This window comes from Trichomonas vaginalis, chromosome IV (genome assembly GCF_026262505.1).
Source record: "Trichomonas vaginalis G3 chromosome IV, whole genome shotgun sequence".
Taxonomy (NCBI): domain Eukaryota; phylum Parabasalia; order Trichomonadida; family Trichomonadidae; genus Trichomonas; species Trichomonas vaginalis.
This window is the reverse complement of record NC_067206.1, coordinates 3473288-3496481: the sequence shown is the minus strand read 5'-3', so window position 1 is coordinate 3496481 and position 23194 is coordinate 3473288. Positions and strand designations below refer to the sequence as shown.

Sequence of the window (23194 nt, the reverse complement as noted above, 5' to 3'; positions counted from 1 at the left end):
AATTATATATGTTTTCATGTTTTGTCAAGACTTCTTCGTAAATGTTTTGTCAAGACTTCTTCGTAAATGTTTTGTCAAGACTTCTTCGTAAATGTTTTGTCAAGACTTCTTCGTAAATGTTTTGTCAAGACTTCTTCGTAAATGTTTTGTCAAGACTTCTTCGTAAATGTTTTGTCAAGACTTCTTCGTAAATGTTTTGTCAAGACTTCTTCGTAAAATCAGACAAAAATAATGTTTAGGGTAGAAGGTTAGATATAACCTCTTTTCTAACCTCTTTTCTACCCTCTTGAATTTTCAAGACTTCTTCGTCATAGGCACGGAGATAGGACGGTTATTTTACAAAACTGACAACACTTTGACCGAGTAGTTTTTTGTGCTGAACAAAAAGTGTCATATAAACATCTGTCAAAAACCGCTTTTTAACTTCACTTAAAATGCCACGTAAGCTACGTAAGAATATACGTAAGAGGAAGAGAGCATTGAAACATCCAATAGTAAGACTGACACCACAACAACAGTTGCAACAACAAATGCTGAATGACCCCACTATGTTGCAACAAATGTCAAGCAATCCTATGCTTTTAAACCGAGTTGTTGGTGCACAGAGTGGAGGTTTAAGAGCGGCACTTTTAGCGAAAATGGCAGGCTATGGTGGAGCTGCAGACGGAACAGCATATAACCCTCAAAGTCAAATGAATTTGAGTTCACTCAAAAATCAAATAACAGATGTCAAAAAGTCAAACATAGACATACAGAAGCAAATAAGTGAAAACGAAAAGAAACTAGAATATGACAGACACACAAAGAAACTCAATGAGTTAAACGTAGAGAAAAAGAAGAAAGAAGAACAACTGAAAGAACTAAGTACAGAGGAATATGCGAAAAAAGTGTCAGAAAAAGCAGCAGAAGTAGCAAAAATGGAACAAGATGTTATAAATTTGAAAACCATACTACTCAATATAAAGTACTGAAAGATGAAGAGATAAAACAAAAAGCCCTGAAGACATATATGGATAGCGATGAGTATAAAAAAGAAGTTGAAGCAAATGTAAAGGCAGAAAAACTTTTACAGTTGCAAAACCAAACCGTACAGTATGAAAACTTAGCACAAGAAAGTAAAAATAACGACGCAGCCATGCAAAAGGCAATGAAAAGCGCAGAATATATAAAAGCTAACAATGACTGGTTAGATGCCCAAGCCAACGCCAAAGCAGCCCAGCTTATAGGGTCAATAAGGACAAAAATACAAGCGGATGAAGACAGTTCAAATGAAGCTTTAACAAATGCTGACTTTAAGAACGCTTTCGAAGCTCTTCATAGTAAGGTGAAACAAGTGAACGACTTCTCATCTGGAAAGAAACTGAAGTCTGAAGGTTTCGACAAAGAGTTAAAAGAAGTAGCACAAAATATGACGAAAATAACAGATGCAGCAACGAGACAGGCAGTTCAAAGTGCCTATGACGCCGTTAGAGCAACTGTTGTGAAAAGTCAAGAAAAAGAGTTACAACAGACCAAAACAGACCTAGTAAATGCTTTCTTAAAAACGAAAAGTCAGGTAGGACATTATGCTGCAGATGGAACATATGTGCCAGCTGGTGGAACTTATATACCACCAAACCCTCCAAGAGAAGCACCTGCACCAGGACTACCAAAAACATTTACATCGTCACATGGACACAGACATAGGCATGCACCAAAACCAACACAACAACCAACACAACAACCAACACAACAACCAACAGTTCAAAACACTGCACCACAACCAACAGTTCAAAATCCAGCACCACAACCAACAGTTCAAAACACTGCACCACAACCACCTCCACAACCAGCACAACAACAACCACAAACAGAGCAAGGACATAAAAGAAGTAGAGAACAAGGAAACCAAGAATTCTTAAAAATGCTTAAAGAAGAGTGTGGTTTCCCAGATACTATTGACTTTAGTGACAGATATAAAGAAGCTATTGGAAAGTTCAAGGATGGAAATACTGACCCGAACCTATTTAGCTTTATGGCTCAGCACCAAAACGGATATAATCTCAAACCTGGAAAATACAAGCTCGCTAAGGGATATGATTTAATAGCATATCATCCAAATGACATGAACGAATTTACTCCGAGATATTTGATGTCAGAGCTAAATGACAATTCAACTTTCGTCATGAAACGCGTAAAAAATAGAGACGGAACGAAAGAACAAAAGCTTATGAATGCGGATGACGTAGATAGGGAAATTGTTGAAAACGGTCTCGGAATATATGAAATGCCAGCAGATGAGGTACAAGAAACTCCACAGGAAGAAGTTCAGATACAACCAGACATGGAAGAAATAGTTCAGCAACAACAGCTAGAAGAGCCTGAAGGAAACGAACAAGTCACTCCTTTGGAAACTAACTTCACAGAACTAGATGAAGATTTGGAACAGCCGAAAAATCTTGACCCTCAACAAGAGTATGCGGAGAATATGGAATCTTTCCAAGAGTCTAAGAAAAATTCGGCTGACATAGTAGAAGAATATCGAAAAATGTTCGCCGACATACAAAAGACTCCAGCACCAGATGAAAATATTCAGCATAGAATGGAAGAACTGAAAAAAAATGTACACAAATACAACAACCCTTTTTACTTACGAGCATTTAACGTTCAATCTTCGGATGAACTCGGTGAAGATAAAAGGTTAAATTTCAACAAAACATATAGAAATGAAACATTGTTTAAAGTTCATTCAGAACCTAGCCAATATGGAAACAAACCTACTTTTGTTTCTGCAGACGATGGAACTACAATGAGATGGGGTCATAAAGCTAACCCGGATAGGTGGTTCATAAACTTACAACCACAATTCCAAGAAGTTGTAGACGCAATGGAAGTCAATGGTGAACCAGATATAGCTGGTATTTTAAGCGCGGCTTTAATGCCATTGAAAGATATGAAACATGCAGATATTTTGGACCAGTATGAAATGAACATGGCTGATGGAAATATAACACCTGACGTTCTAGAACATTTATCTCAAAGAACTACACAGAACCATAGAGATGGTATATTTGGTGAAGAGTTTAGAAAGAAAGTTAGGGACAGAGAAGGAAGAGAACCTATTGTACATGACCTTGCAAACGAAAGTTTGCAAAATGTCATAAAAACTTACTTTGCAGGCGATGAACTGAGAAGGGATGAATATTTAAGAAAACTCAAATGGACAGTACCAAATGAAATGTTAGTATTGAAAAACATGTTCCTTGACAAAATAAAACCAACTACAGAAATAAATGACGAAAGACTGAAAGATTGGGTAGAAGCTTTCCCATTCACAAAAGATATTGTTGGTAACATGGAAAGAAAACCAGAATGGCTACAAAAACATATATTTGGAAACGAGCTTATTCCATATGGACAGGCACTGTTTGAAGAGCTTGAACCGGAAACTCAGGAAAGAGTCATGCAAACAATACGCGAAGACTCAAATACAGACTATGACAAACTCTTTCTAGGATATAGGTTACCTGAGATGGGCGACCAGAGCCCAAAGGCAAAAAGGACATGGGAAATTTGCAACATACTAGATGAACATAATGCAAAGATGCAACAACTTCAAGCAGAGGGCAATGAAGGAAAAAGAAGAGTTAAAAACTCAGTCAGGAAGAAAGTAAAGCTTGGTCGGAGTGGGTTCTATTATGACATATAAATCCAACTATTCTATATTTTTACTCATATGAAATGTACGCCGCTCAGAATATAACGCCAACAGTTTTGGATGCTATGAATGGAAATGTTTCCGAATGGTATAACGAATGCGACAATGCCATTAGAAGGTCAGAAATAGTTCCTGGAACTTACGAATATACAACTGCTGTTTCTTATGGAAACGTAGGTGAGTTTGGAGAAGGTTCTTCAACAACAGTAGATATTGCTTGCGACAGGTTTCATATAATTTCTATTGACAACTCTTTCTTATACGTGGAACAAGACATTGAAATAAAACCTTCTGCCAAGTTGTCTGACAAGAAAGGTTGCAATGGAATTTTCTATGTCGGATACCAATATGCTCCAGAAGTTTTCATGGGATATAAGATATATTCTAACTCTGACTTAGTTCAAACAGTAACATGGGCAAACTATGAATGGTTCGCTTTGAGAAACTCAGTACAACCACAAGCTAGAGAACAAACAGACCAGTATGCAACTATTGAGAAAATAAGAAGACTTGACCCTAACGTTCCAGGAGTTTATGTTGACCTTTCTGGACAAACTGCAGCAGCAGTAACCAAAGTAAAATTGAAACTTAGAGTTCCTTTGTCATCTTTCCTCATCTTCAGGTTTTTAAGATACTTGCCAAACTGGGCAGGCAAAATTTCTATCGAACTTACTCCAAGCAAAAATAACTTAGTCATTGCACCAACACAAGACCCATTCACTCTTACAGACGTAAAGGGAGCAAATCAAACGTCATTCGCCGAATTTTGCAAAGACAAAGTTGACTTAGACTTTGGTTTCTCAAACTTCAACACTGAAGTAAACTATTATTTCAATGCTGCTGGAACTGCTTGGGACCCAGTTAAGTTCACATGCGAAAAGTTTGAATGCAAGAGAATAGAAAGCAGACTTGCAGTCTATATGTTGGACCCAGATATTTCAAATGCTTTAGCTGCCAAATATATTGCAGTTCCACTTATGTTCCCTATACACCAAATATCTGTCAAAGACTTTGCAGGTGAAGTTGGAAACCAAAGTGCTGACCCAGGTGCAAGAACAGATATTGCCTTAACAACTGCAATGAAACATGCAGATACTATGTTTGTACTGTTCAGACGAACTATAAATGACTATTCTTGCTTCTACAACCCTGGTATTAAATACCATATAAACATAGATGGCAAATACTATCAAGAGAAGAATATTCTACAGTTGAGGATATGAGGTCATACAACTTGACATTAGATGCTATGAACTTTAACACAACTTCACACAACCATTAACCCTGAAATGCAAAGTTCTATTATGCCATATGTGAAAGTATGGACTCATACAGGAGCTCAAAAAACTCAATATACAAATGGAGACCGTTCAAACTTTTGGCTTGGCATTCCATTTGCTGACTCAGAAGACTTTATGGGTGGTATTTCAACTGTTGGTACAGTTCAAATACAATATACTGGTGACAGAGACGGTCCAGATGAATTGAAAGCAAAGAAGTTTACAAAACCAATAGCACTTTTCACAGAAGATGCTCTTTTGAAAATTCGTTCGATGAAACCTGCTGGGGCTCCTCAGATTGGTATAACGACAGCTTCCATCGAGCAGATTTTGGCAGCAGGTCAGTAAGTTGTTCTTGAACTGACTTCTCTCCGTCAAATATTGACAGTACGCCAGTTTTGACATAAAATTGTATTATAAACTTACCTTTAGAAATATCTGTAAGTTTTGTTGTTATATTTTTGTCAACGTCAAGAACTTTCACCATTTCAGTTATACAACTTTCTTTGCTTTATGAAAATATTTTGGTTCAGCAAAGACTGCTATTCTATAACATTTACCATTGTTTGTATAAAGAACTATTCTGTCAATGTATTTGTATTGTTTGTGTGTGTAAACTTTGTTCTGCTTCAATTCGAAGAGATACTCAAATACGTCCATCTTTTTATTCTAAGTAAAATGTCATTTCCGAAAAATAGAAGCGTAAGTGTTTCAAAAGGTTTAATGGCGATGGCAGATGTGAAGTTAAATTCACCAACTCAAACAAACAGTCAAAGTGTTGTTGTCAATGTCAAAGACAGAGATGTTGAAGTGGGGAAACCATACGAAGACGAAGATGGTATAACAATTGTTCCTGTAAAAGAACCAACATATCCTGAAGTTAGCAGAGACTTAAGTTCTGTTGCAGATATTCGAAACGACTACCAACAACTTAAAGACAAACTTAAAACTCAGGAGAAGATTTGTCAGGCTTTGGGTATAATGTTAAACTTGGTTGAGCACAACCCTGTAAAAGTGAACTCATATGTCATTGCACCTCATGAAGTTTTGAAGAACTATTGAAACTTTTGACAGAGGCAGACGATATAAACATCAAAGAAATAGAACCCGACGTTAGTTGCTGTGGTGTTTCATATAATGTCATTGACAAGATATACGTTATGAAAGGAGGTGAAACGTTGAACTTAAAATATAGTTTCCCAGACGTCATAAAAATATTTGACGACCACAACATTTCATTAAAATTTATTTGCTAAGTAAATGGCAGAAGACATAATGGTTTATACTATTACGACTAAAAACCCTGAGTCATATAATTCTATAACAACAAACTTACAAAGTCCTCAAGGACGATATTGTAAACTGACCTTAAACACGATGACGACTAAAGCCTGTTTTGCTCTTTTGACACCAGAAGACTTTATTGTTGTGAATGGTAAAAATACTCCTTTGAAGATACTTACTCAGATATACCACCAACAGGTTTTGTTGACTTATTTAATACTTTAAGGACGGATGTAACATGTGCTGCAACTAGAGCAGGTTTCATTATGTTTGGATGTCCGACTGAGTTTAGTATAAACGATATGAGCTATAATACAAAACTTATATCTGGTTTTTACTACCAACAGTTTCCTATAACAGGAAAAGGTGTCATACAAGGAATGTCTATTCCATTGACATTAAGTACACCTATTTTATATATTGTTTCAAACTTAGGTTCAAAGTGTTATTCGAATGTCGACAGAAACTACTATGACCAAAAGATACTTATGCGTATAAACAATACTTTCTCTGCTGGTTTGCCTATTGTTCATTCGAATGCAGAATTTTCAACCTTAGTGAACTCAAACACTTTGGCAAGTATAACGTTGACATTAGTTGACGCAAACTTTGTTCCTGTAAAACTTTTATGTCCTATGTATTTGTCAATGACGGCAGAAAGTTTCGAATTGGAAGATGCAACTGGTGAAAGTATTGTATTACAAGAACAACTTCAACAACAAATAGCTCAAGAACAACAAATGCAACAAATGCAACAACAAAGTCAAGAATAAATAGCTCAAGAATAAAAAATGCAACAACAAAGTCAAGAATAAAACAGTATATTTTTATTTTATTTGAAATGTACGCTGAGTTTTGTTGGAGAAGACCGTCAGACAACATGTTTGTTAGATGAGAAGTAAAACATTGCATGAAATAAAACATTTTTTAAAAAAAATATTTTTTTATTTTATTTGAAATGTACGCTGGGTTTGTTGGAGAGGACCGTTGGGAAACTTGTTTGTTAGATGAGAAATATGAAATTCACTGTTGTGAGTCATTCGAAGTCAGAAACAAAAAGACAAAAAGAGTTTTAAGCGAATGGGAGGGAAATAACGGATATACTAGGATGAGGATTGGTGGAAAACACTATTTTAAACATGTTGTCATTGCAACTCATTTTATACCGAACCCTAACAATCTACCCTTTGTAGACCATATAAACCATATAAGAAACGACAATAGACTTGAAAATTTACGCTGGGTTACTTGTTCTGAAAACAGTAAGAACAGAGGCAAAATTAGAGATATTGTATTCGAATTTGTCGACGAACTAGAAGATGAAGCAATTGAAATTACAGACTATGGTAAGCATACGTTTGAGTTTTACTACTATAGCGAAGAACAGGACTCTTTCTACTTTTATACCGGCGTAAACTATAGAAAATTACAAGTATGTTTTACTAATGGCTATGCTTATGTAAACACTAGAGATACAGATGGAAAATGCGTTAAAATACTTCTTAACAAATTCAAGAAGCTATATGGCATACCATTTTAAAACGTTTTTTAAAAAAAATATTTTTTTATCCGATAGAAAAGATGACAAAATATATTTCAGTAAACAAGTACATGACAGAAGTCAAAGAAGAACTAGACCCATTCGCTTATTTGAATGTTTACTTCTACCATTTTGAAAAGTCTACATTTGACAAAGTTTGGAACATCGAACCAGTTAAGTTTGCTATTGTGACTAAAAATGGTGCGAAATTTGAAGACTTAGACATAGAAGGTTTGTTAGCAGTCAAAGAAAATTTTGACAGAAGGTTCTCAAACCTTAAAGAAGGCAAAGCATACAAACTTGTTATACCTTATGAACCAAAGAAAGCAGACGACTATGAATATTATGAGTCTAAGATAGTTGAAGTTCAAGGTAAATTGGGTAAAAAGATTTTAGAGTCTAAGCCAGTGTTTGCTCCTAAAGAGGAAGAGAACATTGACATTGACCCAGAAATGTTCTAAAAATAAAATTTTATTTTTACATGTCATATCTCCCTTCTCTGGAACTGGCTCTGGTTCTTTCTTCTCTTCTTCTACTTTCTTTTCTTCTACTTTCTTTTCTTTCTTTTCTCTCTTCTTCTTCTTCTCTGGTGGAGTTATGTCAAATTTGGCGCAACCATATTTATGTAAAAGTTCTTTGTCCTTTAATAGCTCTTCTATTCTGTTTTCTATTTCATCTTCAAGAACAGCGCATGTGCCTTCTTTGCATTCTAAGAACTTTTGTTGGACTTCATCTTTCCAATCGGCGTCATCTCTGTCAACAAGTCTGTCATTGACAAACTTAAAGACTTCTCTGCCTAATGTTTTATGGTTCTTGTCATATTCCCAGAAACAGAACTTTAGAACAAATTCACCTTTCTTGTTTACACTATGTAAGATTTTATGGTCGACAGATGTTTTGCTGTCAAAAAGTTTGTCTCGAATATAGATAGCGAAATCGCTAGACATTTTCTAAAAGATAAAATTTTTAATTTTTCTAAAAATATGTTAGAAAAAAAGTTTGCTGACATTGACAAGAAATTTGAGAATGTTTTAAACAAGAACAAGAGGAAGTTAGAAAATGCTCAGATAAAACCCATACATGACAAGTTCCTATTTGCTCAGAATGGTATAACAGGTCTAATCGCACCACCTGGGTCGGGTAAGACTTTCACTTATCTTAAAATGGCTGCACAACAACAAGAACTAGATGAGAAGAACCCATTCTATGAGTTAGTAGTTATTTGTTCGACATCTGGTCAATTCGATCAAACCGTCAATTCGTTCAAAGATATTATAAAAAAGTCTAAGTTAGTATGTATAAAGGATACTGAGTTGTTAGATTGGATAAAGAAGTACCAAAGAAGAGTTTTGAAGTACAATGCTATAAATGAGTATATAAATTCTAAGTTTAAAGACCCAAATGAGGAAATGCAGAGAATATTAGAGAAGAAACACTTCAGAAACAAACAGAAAGAGATAGAATACATTTCGAAGAAATTGCAATCTTACGATTGGAAGACTTACCCTCATAGATGTCTTCTTATCTTAGATGACTTTGCTTCTCATCCTTTGTTAAAGAACAGAGAACAAGACATGTGTCGAATTCTTAAGAAGCTCAGACACTTTAACATTTCAGTTGTCATTTGTGTACAGACAGCCAAGAGTTTAAGTAAGGATGTTAAAAGAATACTTACTGATATCATACTTTTCCCTGGATTGTCCGAAGACGATTTCATGGAACTTATGAAAGAGTCCATGGCAGGTAAGTTTGACAGACATGAACTATGGGAGAAGTACAAAGTCATACAAGACCCTCATACTTCTTTCAGAATTCATATCTACGCAAACAAAGTTCAAATTGTAAAAAGTCAAGCTTGAAAATCTAAGTGTTTTAGTCTTAGTCTGTTGTGGTGCTGGGGCTGTCGGTTCTTCTGGCTTTGGAAGGCATTCAGGAAGAGGAACGTCAGCCATCCGTTTGTGTCCTGTCGGAAGGAAGGACTTTTCCTGTCGGAAGGAAGGACTTTTCCTGTCGGAAGGAAGGACTTTTCCTGTCGGAAGGAAAAACTTTTTCTGAAGTTCGACCAAAAAGTTCTCAATTTTCGAAAATTTGAATGGTTTACGGACGAACAACAGGAAATTTTTTTCCAGTTGTCAGGAAATTTTTTTCCAGTTGTCAGGAAATTTTTTTCTTGTTGGAAGGAAGGACTTGGAATGTTGGAAGGAAGGACTCGGAATGCCAGAAGGATTTGACAAGACAATTTACCATCTAGAGCTACCTGAGCCATCTGAAGTCAAGACCAAAAATAAATGGTTCATTTACTCTGCTTGTTTGAAGTCGTCAAAATACTCTGTTATTTTTTCCTTTAACAATGGCAAATCTTCTTTGAAGGTAAGTATTGTACAACCTTTAATATCATAGTGTGTTTGAGGTAACGTATCTTGAACTATTTGTTTCACATCTTCATTTGGGGTCATTGAAATCGGTAAGTTTTCGCGATAGAACCAATTTCTGTCAGATTTGTAAATCTTAGCAAGGTCGTAAAAGCTTTTGTTGTTTCTTCTGACTAAATGCAACATAACCATATCTCTGTCTTCTTCATTTTCCATCTCTTCAGTGTAAATCATATACTTATAGTTCTTTTCCTTTCCTTTTGGTACCGAACGTGGTATTCTTTTCTGAATGCTTTTGTCTTTTGCTTCAAGCTTGTTCTCTAGCTCTTCACGTTCTTGTCTATGAATTTCATCTAACATCATGAAAATATAACAAGCGTAACGAGGCGAAGCCCACATTGCAACAGCATTTACAAGAAGTCTATGTACATAATATCCTCTCAAACCATTTGGCAAATTTTGACGATTTTCGTACGGAATCTCGACCCGCGGTTTTCCGCGGGTCGCAAACATATGAGGAAATTCTTCTAAAAGTTCTTTTGTCTGTTGGTTTTCAAACCAATGATGTGCTTGCTTTGTAGAACGAAGAGCATTGAAAATACTTTGCATTTGGTACATGTCATCTTTGACCGAACGAATGAGACGTAACTGTTTGTTATACTGTATGTACTCGTATTCTTCATCTATGGCTTCATGGACTATAACTGTTGTTGTGTTCTCTGTTGTTGACATATCTGTCTTTACATACAAAATAAAAAAATAAAAAAAAATAAAATTAGCGTTATTTTCTTACTTTCACAAAAGACCAAAAATAAACGCTTTACATGTATTTTTCAGCAACTTCGTCAAGAAGTCTGTAAATATACCAAGCATAACGAGGAGAAGCCCACATTGCTATTGAACTAACTAGGAACTTATGAACATATATACCTTTTAGATATGATGGTAAGTTTTGTCTGTCTTGGTACATCTTTTTAAGTTCTTCATGTTCAAACTCACTGAGGAGTTCATGAGTGCTATTTAATTCAAACCAGTCTTGTGGTTTCTTAGTATCTGGTGTAGCACATGCTGTCAAAATACTTTGCATTTGGTACATGTCATCTTTGACCGAACGAATGAGACGGAGTTGTTTGTTAAACTGTATGTACTCGTATTCTTCATCTATGGCTTCATGAACGATAGCAGTTGTTGTGTTCTCTGTTGTTGTCATTTCTGTCTTTACATACAAAATAAAAAAAATATTTTATAAAAAACTAACTTTATTTTTTCTGTCTAGAGGAAATTCATGAAATTTTACTCAGAATTCAATAAAAATATATTTTAGGGTAGAAGGTTAGATATACCCTCTTTTCTACCCTCTTTTCTAACCTCTTGAATTTTCAAGACTTCTTCATCGTACATTCTTTGTCAAGACTTCTTCATCGTACATTCTTTGTCATGATTTCATCGTAAATGTTTTGTCATGATTTCATCGTAAATGTTTTGTCAAGACTTCTTCGTAAATGTTTTGTCATGATTTCATCGTAAATGTTTTGTCAAGACTTCTTCGTAAATGTTTTGTCATGATTTCATCGTAAATGTTTTGTCAAGACTTCTTCGTAATGAGCGTAAATGACCCAAAAATATATTTTAGGGTAGATGGTTAGATCTAACCTGTCTTCTACCCTCTTTTCTACCCCAGTTATTTTATAAGCGTTTTACATGGTAAACGTTATTTTTACATGTATTTTTCAGCAACTTCGTCAAATAATTTTATAGCTTTATCTATCTCATCTACTTCAAACGTTTCTTTACCTTTTATGGGAGCACCATACATTTTCTCAAACTTTTCAAGTAGTTCTGTTTCAGCAGCTCTCATATCGTTAACCAACACAACCTTGACTCTATTGACTGTACTGTCATATCTTAGAGTTATATTATATGTTCTTCCTATCTTATATCTTTTTTGTTTGAAGTCCTTCGGTTTCTGAACGATGTAAAGTAAGCCTTCACTGCAACGTTCCGTATCGAATGAACCATATGTTATGAAGTTATATCCAACAACTGGGTCTAACCATAAAAAACTATTGGTATAAGACTTTTGTCGATGAGATATGCTGTAGTTCCATAGAATCTTACCGATATCATAAGCTCAGGATTTCTTGTCAAAATTTTCTGACTAGAAGCAATTCTAACCCAGTCCTTTGCTTTCTTTCCAGATGGAGATAAAATGTCTGACAAAGAATATTTGTTGTATTTCTTTGAGTATCTTACGTTTAAATCACCTATTCTAACCACTTTGGTGTCATTGTCTATCTTTCCAACTGTTTCAAACTCATTGTTTGTCATTTCTTTCTTTAAATCTGCATAGTCGTTTCGCATACGTTCTATCTCTTTGACGGAGTAGTTATATTTCCTCATTGCTGCTTTACATTTTGAACATTGTGGGTTCATTTTTGCGTTATATTCTGAAATCTTACCTGCTAGTATGACTAAGGCGTCAATTGCTCTCTTTAACTCAAAAGTTGCGGGTTTTATCTGTTCATTCCATATCTTACCTCTTCTATCTTTATCTCTTATCTGCCATACACATTTTGCAACTAACGAAACAAAGTTGTCGTAGGTCTTAAACTCCCCAGATTTGTATATGTCAGAGATGTTCTTATATACCATATCGCAATCTTTGTCCATGACTTTGTGGTTGCAATGAAAACCAAGGAATTCATAGTTTACCTTTCGTATGAACTTCTTTATTTCTACTGAGTCAGTTGCTTTGACTTCTATTTCGTCGAATTCTGGAATAGTGAGCTTTTGTTGTTGGATTTCAGGAAGTTTAGGTAGATGGTCAATAATATCCTGCATTTCATAAAGATACTGTTCATTTGTTTCATCTTTCGCAGTGCAATCTAAATCTCCTTGGAGAAGTTCTTGCTTTATCTTCTGGATTTTTGTTTCGAAAGTATATGAAGAAGGAATGAAGCTTTTCATCTCTACTAACATTGAAGTTGGGTTCATGACTAAAGAGTTTGGTGCTGTTGTTGCTAACATGTTCTTACAATAAAAATAAAAAAATATTTTTTTAAAAAAACCAACTTTATTTTTTATTTCGGGAAAACTCATGAAAATTCAAGAGGGTAGAAAAGAGGGTAGAAGACAGGTTATATCTACCCTTCTACCCTAAAATATATTTTTGGGTCATTTACACTCATTACGATGAAGAAGTCTTGACAAAACATTTATGAAGAAGTCTTGACAAAACATTTATGAAGAAGTCTTGACAAAACATTTACGATGAAATTCATGAAAACTCATGAAAATTCAAGAGGGTAGAAAAGAGGGTAGAAGACAGGTTATATCTACCCTTCTACCCTAAAATATATTTTTGCCGAATTTAGCAAAAATAAATGGTTCATTTACTCACAATATTTTTGTACAAAACGACCCCAAACTTTTAACTTCTTTTCTGCAGCTTCTAATGTTATCTTAGCGAGTTCATATTCTCTAAATTCTCTCTTTAAATCTTCTTGTTCCCATTGGTCTAGTTCGTATGGAGAGTCTCTATAACCAGAACATATCTCACGTTCATGTTCTATTTGTTTTTCATGCATTTTTCTAACTTCTTCTTCGAACAAAGGTTTAGCATTCTCTACTGTATCTTCAAGTTCTTCTTCATCTAATTTCTCATGAACTTTCTTGTCTATGGAGTCCAGAATTTTTCCAACTGCTATACAATATTTTGGAGAAGCCCATATTGCTATATAGTTTACAAGTCTTGGGTCTACATACGTTCCTCTAACCTGTTTGATTTCATCAGGAATTCCTGCATGAACTGTGTATAAAAAGCAACCCGCGGAATTCCGCGGGTTGGTATATTCTTCACAAAATGCCTCAAAATACTCTTCCCAGGACTTATTTTCCAACAACCTTCTAAAGTCTTTCCTAAACTGCTGACACATCTTTGTTGCATTTATATAACCATCCTTGTCTCTACGTAAGACTTCAATACCGTTGTAAGTGCCTTTTGTGAATGTTTCGCCATTAGATTTGTTCGTGAACGTTTTTGCTTCGACTGTCATTTCAGTTCTTACAATAAAAATAAAAAATATTTTTGGCTTAACCGTCGGACATTCGTTTGTGGCTTAACCGTCGGACATTGTCTTGAAACAGTGCAAATATTGTCTTGAAACAGTGCAAATATTGTCTTGAAACAGTACAAATATTGTCTTGAAACAGTGCAAATATTGTTCTGAAACAGTGCAAATATTGTTCTGAAACAGTACAAATATTGTTCTGAAAAAGTACAAATATTGTTCTGAAAAAGTACAAGTCTTGTTCTGAAACAGAAAATTTTTCTCACAAATTGAGAGCTTTTACGGGAAATTTGTTCTGAAAAAGTACAAGTCTTGTTCTGAAAAAGTACAAGTATTGCTCTGAAACAGTACAAGTATTGTTCTGAAAAAGTACAAATATTGTTCTGAAAAAGTACAAGTATTGCTCTGAAACAGTACAAGTATTGTTCTGAAAAAGTACAAATATTGTTCTGAAGCAGTGCAAATATTGTTCTGAAAAAGTACAAGTATTGTTCTGAAGCAGTGCAATGGACAACATCGAGCCACATTCAATACTTTTTCAGCACTTCTCCGTAGTTATATATGAAAGACAATTCGAGATAAAAGTCGTAGTACAATGGAACAATATGTTGCACACCATTTGTTGTGAACCAAACTTGAAAGTCAGAGAAACTGTTACTCGGTGGTTCGTAAAATTTAGAAGCAAAGTCATAAAAGTCCTTACCAATACAAAGAAAACTATTGTTGCTTGAACTGAAACTTGCATGACACATAACATTTTGAGGGTCAAACACGTTTCTATAAACTGTCAAATCTGTTGGTGGGCGTATAAACCAGAACGGACCGTCAGGTGGTAATGGTTCGTTCTGGTTTAGTAACCGAAGAAATTGTGCCCAAGAACGTTTGTCTACTTGCCAAAATAAAAACTGTGTATCTCTTGGAGGGTTATTTTCAATCCTTTGAAATGAAACTGTGGAGTTCATCTTGTCATATTCTAGTTTCAGATAGTATGTTCCATTTAGTAAAGAATCGTATTTTTCTTGAAATTCCCAGTAGTATTTGTTTATTTGAGTTTGAAAGTCATTTAGAGTCTTCTCAAGACTTTCGTCTGAACGAACCGTAAAGATTCTCATTTCGTCAAATTTGTCTAGTAGACCGTCAGAAGCTCTATACTGACCATGAAAATATACTGCGAACATAAATGCGTTAGTTCTTTTTGAAAACAAAACTCTTCTAAATCCTATTGCCTTTGCATCTGAAGGACTTTGAAGCCAACGAATTGGAAAGTCAAACCTGTAAGCACCGGATGAAATTTCTTCATCTGAAATAGTCCTACCAGCGTTTGTAAAGATATAGTCTAACGGTTTTGTATCTGCTACTTTTGTTCTTTGTTTTTCAACCTGAAACATTTAATATATGTAAAAATATACTGTTTTAAAAGTAAACGTTTTTACTTCATATTTCTCATCTAACAAACAAGTTGTCTGACTGCTTGAGGGTTATTTTTGTGCCATTCGAACTTCACGCTTACAATTCCTTCAATTCCATTCAAAATATCGGAGTCGGAGTCAACCATTTGTTCTCTCTTTGTAGTCTTGAAAGCGTCAAGAAGTTGTGCGGCTGTTGTGACATTGCCATGTGCATAGTATATATGACCGTCCAAATCTGTTACGGTTAGTCTGAGATTGTATCCTTTCTTATTTCCGTCTTGTATGGCAGCAAGTACACCCATGAAGCCTTCTTTGTTCTTTCCTTCGTCAAAGTTTACTGTAAAGGTTCGACCAGATGTAATTTGACTTCTAACTTCACGGTACTTTTCATATGCATATCTTGTTCTTTCCATGGGAGCATGTTTGTCTTCACCTTTTCCTTTTTTCCTTCTCAAAGGATGCAATTGTTCGTCATGTTTCCAGTAGAATCTGGCAAAGCCGTCGTGTCCTTCAACTTGAGGTTCACTAACATCGAAAGGCATGTCCATAAGACGTTCTTCTTCTAACCTCTCTAGTCTGTTTGGATAATTGGCACGTGCTGTTTCCAAATCCATTTCGTAGCGAAGACCAGACAATTTGTCATAAACTTTTATGGGTCTTCCCTTCCTATATTTAAAATTCTTCGAAACTCTCCAACCATATCTTTCTAACTCTGCTTTTATTCTAGCAGATTTTCTATCCATTCTATACGGGGGCATTTTTATAAAAATAAAAAAATGTTTTTTTTCCTTTTACTTAACATAGCCACCAGCTACCAAAAGTCTTTGACGCCAACCCATACCAGCTAATGAAGGTTGACTTGGTTTAGTATTGAAACTAACCTTTGGTTTTGGTTTATCTTCAGTTTTTGGCTTCCCTTCTTCTATTGGTTTTTCGTCACTTTTCGGTTCCTCTGACTTTACTTCACTTGCAGGTATGGTTGTGTCGTTAGTATCTTCGTAAATATCATATGCCATTTGTTTTTGTTTTCCTTTCAACTTTTTGTGTTTGTTGTAAAGTTTAGAATATTTCGACTCTAAGTCAATGAGATGTTCTATAATGAACTGTTCGTCGGTAAAATATACTTTTCCATCTGTTGTCTCTTTAGCTCCTTCAGACTTCAATATTTTATTTGTGAGAGTCTGTTTCTTTTTTGAGATACTAGCCGTTCCATTTCTATGAAAAGTGACTTTATAGTTAGGGTTTGTATTTCCAGACCTGGCACTTTCTATTATTGAATTTTTCTCTTCATCGGTAAGTTCTTTGACAGGTTTTGACAATGGTTCTGAACTTTTTGTTTGTGGTGTCAAATCTACGGTTTCAACTTCTTCGGTCATTTCATCTCAGTAAAAAATTTTAGTTTGGTTTGTTTTCAACTGGTTGTTTAGGTTTTTTAAGTCGGTCTAAAACTTCCTGAGGTATAGGAAGAACTTGACAAACACGTGGTGTAACTGCTGGAAGTCGACAAATCCATCTTGAGCCCATTTGTCTCAATGCTGTATTGTTCATTTCATTCAGTAAAAAAATTTACATTCCCACGTTTGAGGCGGTGCGGTTGCGTGTTGTTGTTTACCCACTGTTGTGCATGGTTATATCCTCCTCTTAAAGAATCTTTCACCTTGGTCCATATAGTGCCCTGCTTGGTTATAGTAGTCATTTGCTTTGTTATAGTAGTTTCCTGCTTCTCTTCCTACATTGTCCATCCAGCCTTGAACTTTTCCTCTTGTTTCAGGATTTGAATAAGATTTGTTGCATCTCGTGCTACCTCCCAACCTTTCTGTACAGTTTGTATAATAGGTTGTGCTTTCTCTTTAAGTATACCTAATGTACTCAAAATCTTCCTTCCAATTCCAAATGCACCTCTGGCTATTGTTCCCACTGCGGGTAAAAATCTGGATGCAACTCCTGCTAATGCGCCAAATAAACCCATTTCTTATAGGATAAAAATGACGAATCCAAACAAGGACCCCTATGTTTCTAAAGCAACAAAGAAAGCACTCATGGTAAAAATCTTTAGTTCAACACCAAATGCTTGGTTTATGGATATCTTGGAAAACATTCCGAGGTATAGAGAAGATGGACCACCATACTGGCTAATATTTGTCGGTCAAAACACAAGATACTGTGAAGCCATACCATTATGCGTCCAAAAATATTTTAGATGTGAAAACTGCTTTGACATATTCGTTGACAAATACCATCCAACAAAACTGACATCTGACTGTGAAAGTCTTTCAAATCAGACGATATTAAAAACTATCTGCGTTCAAAAAATGTAAACCAATATTTCATTGTCGACCAAAACCATTCTGCTCTTGGTGTCATTGACAGTTGTATAAAAATCTTAAGAGACTTAAACCAACCACAAGGTGGTGAGGTAGATGAAATGTCATATGACGACAAGTACAGACATTTCTCCATGGCAAAGATGAGACAAGTTTTAATATTTACAATAGCCGTAAACAAAAAGGTTTGGGAAACCACTCCCCCGAAGAAATGAAAAAACAACCCCGACTTAGAGAAAGACTATATATTTAATAGTTTAGTCAAAAGAGACAAACAAGAAAGAATGCCAGGCTTCAAACTTAAGAAAGGCGACAAAGTAAAAAATAGAAATACCTAAACGCGACCCATATGAAAATACTATTGACTATGACAACAATGGGAACTCGACAGGTACTCGCATTCGTGTTCGTAAAATAGAAGAAAGTATACAAGAGAATATTATGAAGTTTTAGGCAAACATGGCAAAATGTACAGACTGCAAGCAGAAGATAAAACTACTATTGTCAGACCTCGTTTCAAACTTGTCAAAGTTCAAGGTGGTATACTTTCAAAGACAGTTCCTAACAAATATAAGACAACTCCTGACGAATATGCTAAAGAAGTTGAAAATGACGACTAAGCAATTCTATACCATGCGTAAACTGTCATGTAAGGTGGCATGTAGTCTTTACTTTGTCCCGTTGTTTGTGTATATCCTGAAACGAAATGTGTATGGTTTCCTTCTCCCTGCGTGTCATCCCAGTAACAATTTATAGCAAACTTAACGTCGTCTTTAACATCATATCCTTTACCTTTTGTCATTCCTGACCAATCCCAATATCTATGCTTATGCCAACCTGCTTGAGATGTACTTAAATCTATGTAGTGACTGTGTGCAGGTAAATTTTCACCTGAAATCGTTTTACTTCACCTGTTTCCTTTGAAGAGTTTGCACAATACAAAAACCTGTCGACTATTTGTTCCCATGCACCAACACCAAACATTACTTGAGGACCTCTTGCTTCCATAGATGTATAAATAGAACCTACTGGGTTCATTAAATCAAACATATGAGATATTATAGGATTGTCTCTTTTGAACTTAAAATATAGTGCAACTATTTCAGGTTTCTTCTGGTTTAAGTCAGAATATTTTTATAATATAATCTTATGTTTTCAGGGTGGGTAAAGTCTTGACTATAATATTTATTTCTGTCATCTTCATAATAGTATACTATTCTCGTTTTTTCTATTGTGCATTATATCTTTTATATCTATAAAAATCTAAATATAATGTTAGCTTTTGTTCATCTACATGTGGTGTTCTGTTGTCATCTCCATAGTCATAATAGTATGGTGCTGGAGCTGGGTCAGGCAATGTCATATCTGTCATTTCATAAACTCTTAAATATTTCTTTTGTTCGTCTCCATATAAGTTTAAGTAGCAGTTGTTGTCTAATGGAACTTTAACTTGTGTACCATCGTTCTTTTATAGCTTACATACATTTCATTGTTATTTTTCGGAATGAGTTTATACCGTGTACCATTTTCTAAGGACTGTACCAACTGCCATCTAAAATATTTGTTTTCTTCATTGACAGAAAAGTCACCAACAATAGTTTCAATATTTTTTGTTCCTAGCAAACTTTGGTATATTTCATTGACATATGTTTTATCTGCTTTATTTTCAAGGCTAACGTTTAAGTCTGTTATTTCAGAAGATGTATGTGTATGTCCAACGTCACTTTTCCTGTTTAAGGTTTCTTGTAAGTTTGCAATATTTGCAATGGTATGTGTATGTCCAACGTCACTTTTCCTGTTTAAGGTTTCTTGTAAGTTTGTTATTTCAGATATAGAATGTGTATGAGTCTTTTTAGAATATTCGTTTTCAGCTCTTGTCACTTCACTTGACATTTTATTGTCAACATATGTTTTATCTGCTTTCTTTTCAACATCCTCTTTCGTTGCATAAGCTTTGTTAGCTCTTTCTTCTTCTTTTGCTATTGCATCGTCTACATACTCTTTGTCAGCTTTGTTGTCAAATCTGCTTTCAAAAGAAGTTCATCTATAGGTTTCTCGTTTAAAGTTCCTTTTGTTGGATTTATACAACAGTATGGTTCTTACTGTCTTGAAACAGAAACTCGTCTGTCATTGGGTTTATCGTCAGTTTTAAGTTTCCTTCTTTCAATGACTCAGATATCTTAGAATAGTTTGAAAAGTTTGTTGTGTTCTTATTTAGAGCTTGCAAAATGAGTTGTCGGTTGTGTTGTATTTCTCTCATAGACGCTGTTTCATTTGACATTTTTATTCTAGATAAAATATGCTTCCAATAGAAAAAGAAAATTCAAGAGTTGCTACAACTAAACCATTAGATGAACTTTTTACTAATGTCGGTCAAAAGTTTGAGACAGAGACCGTAAAGCATGAAGGCTATCGTTTTGACTACCCATTAAGATGGCTAAGAGACCCATCTGTCACAAAAGCTATTGGCTTTCGTAGAATGAAGTTTGTGTCTGTAGAAGATAAAAGTTTTCCATTTATTGTAAGGTTTCATATAGATTATATATCTGAAGGGAAACGAAAAATGTGGGAAGAAATTGAGCTAATACAAGTTGACCTTTCATCTTCTCTACAGACTGCGTTAAAAAATATAGAAGATAAAATAAATTCATGTTATGCAAAATATGTCTGATATATGCAAATACCGAGAGCAACTTTATGTGAGAATTGTATATGACAAACAAAATTCACAAGTGTCATTTCAAATCTACGAAGACAATCCAAAGAAAGACGAACAAATATATACAGAATTCACTGCAATGTCATGGTATTATTTGCAAAGAATGTTAAATCAGAAAGTCGAACTTCCTTTAGCAAATATTTACAGTCGATATGCAAGAGATGAACCATATTTATTTAAAGATGTTTTCGACCCAGCTGCTATTATTGTTCATGCTTCTTCTTCATTTTCTGGCGCCCAAAACTCTTTCTTATGCTTGGCAAAATGACTTTTACGAAAAACCTACAAAGTTATACGAACCACCAAGTGGAAGTATTTCAGACTTTCAAGTATGGTTTACTACAGATGGAAGAAAAAGAATAATTCCATTATACCATGTGTTTTACTTAGAACTTAGTTTCATATACAACTACTATCGAACGGTAAAAATATAATTTTTAATACGGTTGAGGTGTTGGATTTGGTTGCCAACTAGACTGTGGTGCAGGTTCAGGCTGTTGTATAACAGGAGCTTGTTCTTCTGGTTCAGGGTCTTTAGGTATAATACCAACGAACTGACCTACTCTTTTACCAATATTTTTGACTCCGTTCCAAATTCCTCTTCCTACGGTTTTTATTCCATTCCATATACCTCTTCCAACATTTCGAAAGAAGTTTCCTATCTTACTGAAGAAACCCATTTTACTATATGTAAAAATCTAATGTCCGCCTAGTCTCTTACGTTTCCTGTTGAGTTCCATAGCATTCTTTAACTGGAGCTCATACATTCTGTTTCTCCTCTGGTAGAAAACATATTCTGGGTCAACTCCTGTGTTCGCGTCATCTGCATAAAGTTGTTTATATCCCACTTCGGGGTTTGTATAAAACTCTTTCCATCTCATATTTGCATACCATGGTGGCAAACCTAACGCAGCGTCATTTGACATGGCAGTTTGCATTTGTACATCTGTTGGCACTTGACCATAGTTTGCCATTGCAGTTGTATTCTAACTTCATTTGGAATATTCTCTGGGTTTGGTTGTCCAGGTTGCTGTGCATTCGCTAAGTTCTGTGCGTCCATTTAATATTAGATAAAAATATCTCTTACGAGTACATATACTGAACATTTGCAGGCATTGGTTCATCTTCATATTCCTGTACTTTTCTGCCACGTCAAATAAGTAAATGACAAATGGAAAAAAACCTAAAACAAGTAGTCCTATTTCAAACCACATTTACTTACTAGTAAAATTTCTTTGTTATGACACTTTCTCCAGTTTATAGGACCTCTCTCATATTCTATCTTATCGTATCTAAACTCATAGTCATGTATGTCCTCTAACCATCTCATGACACTTTCCAAACCACTTTTATCGGATGTAAAGTAAAAGCATGGATGGTTATGTAAAACGTCTAAAGTTTCTAAAGAGTCTCTCAAAGTCCAGTCTACTTGGTATTGAAAATCCCATGTGTTATAGAACGGCGGGTCCACTATAAAGAAAACATTTTCCTTGTCTTTATATTTTTCATACAACTCTGTCCAATGACATCTCACAAACTCTATACCCTCAATATATTTTTCTATGTCCTCTTTGAAAACGTTTGTATAGTTAAGATATAAAACTTTTGACATAAGTGTTTCAATGTCATGAACTCTTATAGCACCACTATATAATAGTCTAGCAGATATACTATCCCAGTCTATATATTCTGCTTTTTTCAAAACCTCTCTCACAATATTTTTCTTATCTAATGGTATACGTTCCATCTTACCTATAGGTATCTTTTCTTTTAACTCTTTCAATATATTGTTTGTGTCTGGTATATGTTTGAGACGGTCCATATAGTTGTCGAAGTCATTGCATATAATCTTTGAGTCAGGAAATACAGTATGGCACAGATGGGATATATAGAAACTTCCACCGAACAAATCTACAAATGTTAGACCATTCGGTAGTTTCTTAAGTTCTCTCAATAGAATATCTTTACATCTACTCTTATTTCCAAAGAAGGGTAACGGTGGTTTTGTAAAATTCATTTTATATACAATAAAAATGTTTTTTTCCTGAAAAGTGACAGAAAAGTGACAAAACATTTACGAAGAAATCTTGACAAATTCAAGAGGGTAGAAAAGAGGTTAGAAAAGAGGTTATATCTAACCTTCTACCCTAAAATATATTTTTATTGAATTCTGAGTAAAATTCTGAGTAAAATGACAGATGTTTATATGACCCTTACTTGTCCGGTTTATAGGACCTCTCTCATATTCTATCTTGTCGTAAATAAAACTCACAGTCATGTATGTCCTCAAAACTTCATTTCTCCTAAACATCTTCAGGGCTAGAAGGGGCGCAGCCCCTGGAAGCCCCACTACCTTTTTTTTTTTTTTTTTTTTTTTTTTTTTTTTTTTTTTTTTAAATCCTTAAAATTGATCGCAAAATATTGTTTCGTTATTTTATTCTTATCGTCCCCACTTTTTATCAACATCCGCCAAAAGATTAATTCAAAAACAAAATATCC

At 34.9% G+C, this 23194-nt stretch overlaps 12 protein-coding genes and 6 pseudogenes across 18 annotated transcripts, besides 2 other annotated features; 6 read left to right on the top strand and 12 right to left on the bottom strand.

Moving 5' to 3' along the window:
* Positions 1 to 23079: part of a mobile genetic element that runs on past the window's edge.
* On the top strand, positions 1010 to 3688 carry TVAGG3_0021180 (protein of unknown function, DUF4106 family; the record flags this gene model as incomplete). The annotated part of the gene is made up of 1 exon (XM_051220137.1): positions 1010 to 3688. The coding sequence occupies one exon, from the start codon at positions 1010 to 1012 to the stop codon at positions 3686 to 3688; it is 2679 nt and encodes an 892-aa protein (XP_051105123.1).
* Positions 3721 to 5325, top strand: TVAGG3_0021170 (annotated as a pseudogene). Its single transcript has one exon. A coding segment is annotated over exon 1 (1605 nt).
* On the top strand, positions 6642 to 7034 carry TVAGG3_0021160 (uncharacterized protein; the record flags this gene model as incomplete). Its single annotated transcript, XM_051220136.1, has 1 exon — positions 6642 to 7034. The coding sequence occupies one exon, from the start codon at positions 6642 to 6644 to the stop codon at positions 7032 to 7034; it is 393 nt and encodes a 130-aa protein (XP_051105122.1).
* Positions 7220 to 7801, top strand: TVAGG3_0021150 (His-Me finger endonucleases family; the record flags this gene model as incomplete). The annotated part of the gene is made up of 1 exon (XM_051220135.1): positions 7220 to 7801. One exon carries the CDS (start codon positions 7220 to 7222, stop codon positions 7799 to 7801), a length of 582 nt encoding a protein of 193 aa, XP_051105121.1.
* On the top strand, positions 7843 to 8255 carry TVAGG3_0021140 (annotated as a pseudogene). Its single transcript has one exon. A coding segment is annotated over exon 1 (413 nt).
* On the bottom strand, positions 8279 to 8748 carry TVAGG3_0021130 (annotated as a pseudogene). Its single transcript has one exon. A coding segment is annotated over exon 1 (470 nt).
* TVAGG3_0021120 (protein of unknown function, DUF4106 family) lies at positions 8785 to 9660 on the top strand (the record flags this gene model as incomplete). The annotated part of the gene is made up of 1 exon (XM_001324930.1): positions 8785 to 9660. The coding sequence occupies one exon, from the start codon at positions 8785 to 8787 to the stop codon at positions 9658 to 9660; it is 876 nt and encodes a 291-aa protein (XP_001324965.1).
* TVAGG3_0021110 (KilA, N-terminal/APSES-type HTH, DNA-binding family) lies at positions 10099 to 10905 on the bottom strand (the record flags this gene model as incomplete). Its single annotated transcript, XM_001324929.1, has 1 exon — positions 10099 to 10905. One exon carries the CDS (start codon positions 10903 to 10905, stop codon positions 10099 to 10101), a length of 807 nt encoding a protein of 268 aa, XP_001324964.1.
* Positions 10994 to 11383, bottom strand: TVAGG3_0021100 (KilA, N-terminal/APSES-type HTH, DNA-binding family; the record flags this gene model as incomplete). The annotated part of the gene is made up of 1 exon (XM_001324928.1): positions 10994 to 11383. One exon carries the CDS (start codon positions 11381 to 11383, stop codon positions 10994 to 10996), a length of 390 nt encoding a protein of 129 aa, XP_001324963.1.
* TVAGG3_0021090 lies at positions 12333 to 13200 on the bottom strand (annotated as a pseudogene). Its single transcript has one exon. A coding segment is annotated over exon 1 (868 nt).
* TVAGG3_0021080 (uncharacterized protein) lies at positions 13566 to 14228 on the bottom strand (the record flags this gene model as incomplete). The annotated part of the gene is made up of 1 exon (XM_051220134.1): positions 13566 to 14228. One exon carries the CDS (start codon positions 14226 to 14228, stop codon positions 13566 to 13568), a length of 663 nt encoding a protein of 220 aa, XP_051105120.1.
* TVAGG3_0021070 (uncharacterized protein) lies at positions 14771 to 15631 on the bottom strand (the record flags this gene model as incomplete). Its single annotated transcript, XM_051220133.1, has 1 exon — positions 14771 to 15631. The coding sequence occupies one exon, from the start codon at positions 15629 to 15631 to the stop codon at positions 14771 to 14773; it is 861 nt and encodes a 286-aa protein (XP_051105119.1).
* On the bottom strand, positions 15691 to 16395 carry TVAGG3_0021060 (uncharacterized protein; the record flags this gene model as incomplete). The annotated part of the gene is made up of 1 exon (XM_051220132.1): positions 15691 to 16395. One exon carries the CDS (start codon positions 16393 to 16395, stop codon positions 15691 to 15693), a length of 705 nt encoding a protein of 234 aa, XP_051105118.1.
* TVAGG3_0021050 (phage tail repeat-like family) lies at positions 16444 to 17028 on the bottom strand (the record flags this gene model as incomplete). The annotated part of the gene is made up of 1 exon (XM_051220131.1): positions 16444 to 17028. One exon carries the CDS (start codon positions 17026 to 17028, stop codon positions 16444 to 16446), a length of 585 nt encoding a protein of 194 aa, XP_051105117.1.
* Positions 17048 to 17200, bottom strand: TVAGG3_0021040 (uncharacterized protein; the record flags this gene model as incomplete). The annotated part of the gene is made up of 1 exon (XM_051220130.1): positions 17048 to 17200. One exon carries the CDS (start codon positions 17198 to 17200, stop codon positions 17048 to 17050), a length of 153 nt encoding a protein of 50 aa, XP_051105116.1.
* TVAGG3_0021030 lies at positions 18593 to 19461 on the bottom strand (annotated as a pseudogene). Its single transcript has one exon. A coding segment is annotated over exon 1 (869 nt).
* Positions 21133 to 21375, bottom strand: TVAGG3_0021020 (serine threonine-protein phosphatase family; the record flags this gene model as incomplete). Its single annotated transcript, XM_051220129.1, has 1 exon — positions 21133 to 21375. One exon carries the CDS (start codon positions 21373 to 21375, stop codon positions 21133 to 21135), a length of 243 nt encoding a protein of 80 aa, XP_051105115.1.
* Positions 21394 to 21755, bottom strand: TVAGG3_0021010 (annotated as a pseudogene). The gene has a single exon. A coding segment is annotated over exon 1 (362 nt).
* Positions 22984 to 23079: a terminal%2Cinverted (terminal inverted repeat of Maverick-3 transposon ID:TVAGG3_0021000).
* Positions 23080 to 23194: the final 115 nt, after the last annotated feature.